Raw genomic sequence first — 7,223 nt, forward strand, 5'->3', positions numbered from 1 at the left:
AAAGTTAAAATGGCAGATTTGGACCAGATTATGGAGAACCCTATAACACAGAGCTACTACACCTACAATTTATTACTATTATTTTAGATAGGGGAGTTATTAGATGTTTTATTTATTTATTTTTTAACATAAGAGTGTCATAACAAGAGCAGGCTTTTCAGAGGATTTGTTTGTTGGTGGTTGGGCATCTCGGGGGATGGACGGGGTGGGTGCAGGGTAGAATTAGGGACAGAGGCTTTGAATGAAAGAGACTTAGATTTGAAGACTGGCTCTACCACCTGGTAGGGGTATGATCTTAGGCAGGTTTCTTAACCTCTCTACGCCTCAGTTTCTTTATCTGTAGCCAGGGTACTAACAGTACCTGCATCAGTGATTGGTTGGGGCAATGCACTTAGTGAAGCACTTGGCACATAAGTGTGAAGCACTTGGCACAGAGTAAACCCCAACAAATATTAACTATTTCTACAATTATTATTGGGAGGACAATGCCACAGCTGTGGTGTGAGGTGGTATGGATCTGATGATGGTGGTGGCAAGTAATCCAAAAAGGAGGGAGCAAATGGGAGAGCTTAGCAAGGAGAAACTGCCAGGATTGTCTGACCTATGGAACTGGGTAAGAAACAGACGCCTCTGGTAGGTCTCATGGGATGACTGGGAAAACAACAAAAATAGGAACTCTGAAGAGTAGGTTTTGGAGGAAAGATGCCACCTGGAATTTGCGGTAAAATTTATAATCATTGAGGAAAAAATACTTTAAACATTCATGTTGTATATGCGTTTTAGGCATTTTTATTCCTTTCATCATTTATCATGGTGTCCAACACTGTTTGCCCGAGACATGTGTCTTAAGATGAAGTTCTTCATTAAATCACATCGAGAATGATACCTTCTTGGCTGTTGTAAAAATAGTCATGGGGATGTAAAGTACAGCATAGGGAATATAGTCAATAATACTGTAACAACTACATATGGCACTAGAGGGGCACTAGACTTATCAGCGGGAACACTTCATAAGTTATATAAAGTCTAATCACTATGCTGAATACCTGAAACTAATATAATATTGAATGCCAACTCTAATTGAAAAATACAGAACTAAAAAATTATTCATGGGTTCAATAGCAATCATAATTGAAATAAAAAACCTTTAAAACTAAGAAAACCAAAGAACTTTATATATATATATATATAATATAGTACCTTTTTTGCCACATGGCTGGCCTCCACAGCAATGTCTGTGCCAGAATTTCCCACTCCAATCACAAGAACTTTCTTGTCCTTAAATATATCTGGATGTTTATACTGTCGGCTATGAAAGTATTGACCTTCAAATGTATTTATACCTGTAGAAAAAAAAATAAGACGTAAAATAGAGACTTTACAGAATCAGTGAGTAAAACATAAGTATTGTTCAATCAATGACATCCTTTAGACACATGTTCTAGGTTGTTTATAACAGCATACTCAATTTTAAGAAAATCTGAAATATGAATACATGACTTTTCGATCTGCAGAAATTAGTGAGTGATTATTTCAATGGAGGTACTTCATTTCACTAAATAGGCCTCTAGTTTTATTTACTGGATAATTAACTATTAAATTGAAATATCATGGCAAAAAGATTTATAAAGAAAAGTGTAAGGAGTCATTACCATTTAAAGGTTGACAGAACATCCTATATTTGACAGAACATCAAATATATGTAAAATTTGATTTATATAGAATTTTCACAAGCAAGGAACAAGAGCCCCTCACTTATGGGTGAGGAAACAAAGGGTTAGGAAGGTTAAGTGCAAGGCCCAAGATAATTTAGCTTGTTAATTGAATCTATATCTCCTGGGCTTCAAGCTTATCCTAGTCAAATTGAGTATATTGACTCAGTTGCTTTCAGAGTATGCTTTCTCCTAATCTGATCTGACTTGAGTGACATCTGGTGAGCAGATCCAGGACCATTGAAGGTATATATATGAGTTTATTGTAAAATGAGTATTGTTTTCACTCCAGGTTATTTGTGGATTGTCATTTCTCTACTGGACTCCTATAAAAATCCACTCATTCCATACAGGCTGCATGGTCTCTTATTCACTTTTACATTCTTAGCACCTTGTGCAATATACTATAGGTGCTAAATAAATGCAGTGCATTCTCAATGCTATGGAACTTTCTTGATTCTTGGAGTGATCCCATAATAGGCACTCCTTAGGAGTTTGGAGTAGCTCACTGCTCAGTAATTTTCTCTGTAGGCAACAACTGACGAAGAATTGGGTTGTCATGTGGGGTGGTGAGAGTCCATTGTTGAATGTGTTCAAGCAGAGGTGGTGAGCCTCTCTCAGGGATAATGTAGCAGTTTCCTGCATCGGGAAGAAGACTGAACTTGTTGCTTTCCTTCAATGAATCTGTCCTGTGGCAGTTTTCAGGATATGCTTTATCTTAACCTGACCTGACTTGAGTAACCTCTGAGGGCAGACTGAGAACCAGTGGAAACGTGAATTTATTGGAAGATGAACCTTGAGATCACTACAGGTCATATTTAGGGAAAAATTTCCTAACTTTTTGAATACTTACTGCAGAGGAAATAAACCAACTATTGCATTTTCTAGTCCCTCTGAATTGTAACCCAATTGATATTTGATGGCAATTAACATGAATCTTAGTTGCAAAAGACAGAAAAAGATGTCTTCACTTGCCTCCCAAGACTTATTGATGAGTGATTGTAACAGTGCCATGGTAATTGCTATGACTCATATAATAAAAAACCCCCGAAAAAATCAAACTGCTTTTTCCTTTAGTCACTGATTGACTTTTGGTGGCCTCTAAACTCAACTTTGGCAATGTGCGTAGGCTACCAACTTGTCTAGGCATCCCATGTCTTAAGGAGGGACATTGAACCTCAGTGAAGCGTAAAACTGCTTGTTAGTTATTCATTCTATTCTTTGGTACTCATAGGTTGTTTGGAACACATGAAAGCCAAAAACTGGTTAGGAAGTGCAGACTAGGAAAAAGACCTATTACCTAACAACTTTAACTACTTAATGGAGGAGCCATAGGCATTCACTCCCAGACAAACCAAGTAGCAGGATAGCTCCATGAGACAAATTAAGGTCAACTGCAGAAAACGTTATACCTGGAAAGGAGTCCAGTGGCAGATGTGGGTTAGTGAGGAAACCGGTGCAGACCATGATGGCATCAAAGATGGCGGACTCTTGCTTCCCTTCATGCAGGGTGACCACCTCCCATTGGCCGGTGACAGTAAAATCTGGACGTTTAGTTACCCTGCACACTTCAGTCTGAAGAAAGAATCACAGATGTGATAAGTAGTTGTCAAGGTTCCGGTAAAGGCTGATGTGCCAGTTGACATTTCAAACATTCTAGAGCACAGATTCTACATCATTAATAAGCATAACCCTATAAATTGAATTGGGCTATCTCTGGCAACTACCAACCCATTCTCTGCTTCTATGAGTTCAGATTTTTAGATTCCATATTTAAGTAAGGTCATATAATATTTGTCTTTCTCTGTATGATTTATTTCACTTAGCATAATACCCTCAAGGTCTATCCATGTTGTTGCAAATGGCAGGGTTTCCTTCTACTATTCAAAAAATGGCTGAAGTACATTCATACACACACACACACACACACACACACATTCTCTTTATCCATTCATCCATCAGGGGACTCTTAGGTTGGTTCCATGTCTTGGCCATTGTAAATAATGCTGCAGTGAACATGGAGGTGGAGATATGTCTTTGAGTTTGTTTTGAGCAGGAGTACTTTAAAGGTTGTGAATATAAATATTTTTTGTTACTTGTTTCCATCAATCTTCCCATTTATGTTGCTTTCTCTGTGTAGTTCCTTATGGGTTCCTCAACATACCCATCTTCAATAGGGAGGGAAACAGGAGAAGGGAAACACATGGATTTTAATTTTCTTTTTTTGGAGAGGAATGGGAAAAGGAGACAAGAAAGAGAAAGATGATATATTCACTTATTCATGTCCTTCTACCTTCCTCCCTCTCTGTCCTCCAAAATGGGAAGGGAGATTGGTAGGGTCAGTGAGAAGAATAATATTTAAAGATTTTTCTATTCCCAAGGATACTGAGAAAAGTTTCCCCTCAAATAGTGAGGTTCTCATGTGTATGGGCCATTGTACATGCCAATCCCGATCAAAGGATAGTAAAGAAGAGAGTACCCAGGCCCTGATAGTTCTCAGTTCCCCTCTGTGCAGGCATTTGGCCCGAGTTGAAAATGTAGTTAGATATATTTAAGGCCCCTTAGGATATTTGTATATAAGTATTACAAATTAAAATGTAACGCATGTGAACCTTTACACACAGTAGCTACCTCCAACCTCAGATTCACTTGGGGTGTGGTTAAGTACAAGGGAAAAAGAAATCTAGCCAGGTCACATCAGTCTTGCCAGTTCATTTTCCAAGACTAGGATATAGAGAGAGCACAAAAAATAGGTTAAAAAGTACTTCCTGACTATTGATTGATGCTGTGTCTTACCTTGAATTGAATGCATTTCAGAAGGTTGAACTGGTTTGCATACATTCTGAGATATTCCAGGAATTGAGAATTGGGCACATAGTTTGGATAATCTTCTGGGAATGGAAAGTCTGAGTAACAGGACATCTCCTTGCAGCTGTTGGAAACCACGGACTTGTAGAGGCTGGCTCTGCCTTCTTCAACATGTTCCTGTACAGACAGTGTGTGCACATGAGCGTGGATGTGTTTGTGCATGTGAGGGCACACCCATGAAATGGATGCTAATGATTAGACAACCACACATTGACCAATATTAAGGTGATCCAGACGATATATGTCACCTGTCACCTTCCAGTGGGATTTGCTATCCTGCCCTTGAGAGATGATGAACAGTGGACCCCACTATGAATTTTATGATCAGAATTATAATTTCACTCCATCACGTGCTAACAAATAAACCTGGGATGAACTCACCTGTCCAGATTCACACAGTATCACAGCGAAGTACAAGAGAATATGGAAATAGATGGAAGCCAGGAAGTGGTAGTATCTGAATGATGGGCAATTCCTAGGTTCTTTGGTTTCATGGGGTGCTGTTGATTATGGAGAAACGGGGTTCAGATTATGAAAGATTTCATATCTAAAGGTAAGGAATTTGGATTTTATAGGAAGGTTATGGAAATCTTCCTAATGTTTGAATGTGGAATTTTGGAAAGATAATTCTGGTTCTTTAAAAGGTGAATTAGGGGGAAGGTCAAGGGGGGAAAAAAAGGAGACAAATGTACTACTCTTTGTAATATTTTAAGCAATTAAAAAAAAGGTGAATTAGAGGGATCTGAAAAGGAAGGAGGCTAATTAAGAGCCTAAGACACAAATCCATGTGCTTGCTAATGAGGGCTTGAGCAGAGGCAATGATAGTTGAAACCAAGAGAGGTGGGATTGATAAGCAGCAGTAAGGTGCAATTTATGGGATTTAGGACTTTGGAGAGGAAGCAGGTAAAAGGTTTCCAGGTTTGACAACCGTGTGTATGGTGAAACACCACTAGAAGTGCCCTTAATTGTGTAGTTTCAGTCCCCACTCTGATAGATTAGTGGTGCTTCTCTAGAGTGCTGTGTTAAGAAGGATTCTGAGGCTCATCAGAGGAGGAGTATCATGCTTGATTAACAGTGTCTTCAATGGACATGGGGTGGCGGTGGTGGGGGGGTGGGGTTTACAATGACCTGAGTATTGGGTTTCTGCTATCCTATTGGAACATAGGCAGTTTGAATCGTGGGAACAGCTGTGCTCTTTCATCAGTTCTCTTTCGGAGGTCTGTACGCAATGATGGTCATGTTCAGTGGTTGGACACATTTCAAGATACACAGTTCTTCTCTATGTGAGCCCAGCTGGCCTATGCAACCTTGGCCTCTGGAGCTTTGCTCACTGAGTTAGAAAACAATTACTTTATTCCAGTTCCAAATACTACCCTCTGTAATAGAGGAATGTTCTCTTTCTCTAGCCCTTCAGGGACTCTGAGGCCAGGATACCTGACACCTTGTTCCCTTTCACTATTCCTCCACAGCACATTTCAGGCTCAGGGGAAGTGTTCTTGCCCTCCTGAGAAGGAGGGAAAATCGGAGGTTTGGGGAGATCTAATGCTAATATTTCCCAGGCTGAGCCATGGAGCTCATAGGGTTTCAGGTGCCTCCAGCAGGGCCCCTATATCCTCCTGGACCCCAAACCAGTCACCGCTGGCCTGTATAGTCCCCTGTCCTCCTTCCTCACCTCAACCCTATCTCCAGTCCAGACTGTAGCCCTGCTGAGATTTGAGAGTATTTCTTTTGCTCAGGGAACGAAAAAATCTCCAAACCCGCATTCTTGACTTCTGATTATTCTTGGCATGGACTGAGATTGCCTGGAAAGCAGGACCTTGAGGATAGAACCCATTGTACACTGAGCCCTGTGCTGTTTAATTTCAGATAGAGCCGGGCTAGAAAAAGAAGCAGGCACATGCAGCTCAGTCTTGCAGGCAGGGGCTGCGCTTCCTGCGCTGTGTTTATACCTTTGCCACAAACACTGCGGTCTCTAGTCTTGCCTCAGCCTGCTCCCCTGGTCCTGGGCTTTCCTGGCCCGTCCCAGCCACTCCAACCTCTTCCGCAGCCCTTCAGGGGCACGTTCTTCCTCTTGGCTCTGGATAAAGTTTGTAAGGCGGCTGACGCCTTCCACTTAAGCTCAGGCTGTGCCCTGCTTTTTTCTTTCAGTGGCCCTTCCTGGTTCAGCAGTTATTTCTAGTCCGTCCCCAGAGCAGCTGGCCCTTGTGGAAGAAATTCAATCTCTTTTTGCATCGGTCAAGTTCTTTTCTAAATAGGACGCAACAAAGTGGTTGAAACCCCACTTACTGTGAATCTCCACAGGCCCCCAAGGTCATCGCTTCTCTCAAAGCAGGTGGGCTCCAGACCTCCCTCCAGGCAGCACCTGATGGAGGCCAGGCCGCTGACCCCGGCTCCCACAATTGCAACGCGCTTGGCCATGTTCTCCTGTGTGGGGGAAATGCGGCCGAGCTTTCTACTTTTCATAGGTGGAAGCCCCACCCCGTTCTTGGCTGCTCTAGCAAATGAGAAAAAAGGTTTGGGGCAATGAAGGGATTTGCTCCTGTTGAATGATCTGCAGCTGGTCTCCAGTGTTTGTGAATGTGAGGAGAGAGATGGTCAGGTCACTGGTTTGACCCTTTCCCCCCTCCCCCGCACTCAGACCTG

At 41.6% G+C, this 7,223-nt stretch overlaps 1 protein-coding gene across 1 annotated transcript in view; it reads right to left on the bottom strand.

The window, feature by feature from the left end:
- Positions 1–7,002, bottom strand: part of FMO1 (flavin containing monooxygenase 1) — a 19,123-nt gene extending 12,121 nt beyond the window's left edge. The window contains exons 1-4 of the mRNA XM_006097748.3: positions 6,867–7,002; positions 4,509–4,697; positions 3,125–3,287; positions 1,201–1,343 (exon numbers count right to left, since the gene is read on the bottom strand). Coding sequence (XP_006097810.1) covers positions 1,201–1,343; positions 3,125–3,287; positions 4,509–4,697; positions 6,867–6,998 — 627 coding nt within the window. The 5' untranslated portion in view covers positions 6,999–7,002. The remainder of the gene's footprint in view (positions 1–1,200; positions 1,344–3,124; positions 3,288–4,508; positions 4,698–6,866) is intronic.
- Positions 7,003–7,223: the final 221 nt, after the last annotated feature.

This window comes from Myotis lucifugus, unplaced genomic scaffold, assembly GCF_000147115.1.
Source record: "Myotis lucifugus unplaced genomic scaffold, Myoluc2.0 scaffold_211, whole genome shotgun sequence".
NCBI lineage: Eukaryota > Metazoa > Chordata > Mammalia > Chiroptera > Vespertilionidae > Myotis > Myotis lucifugus.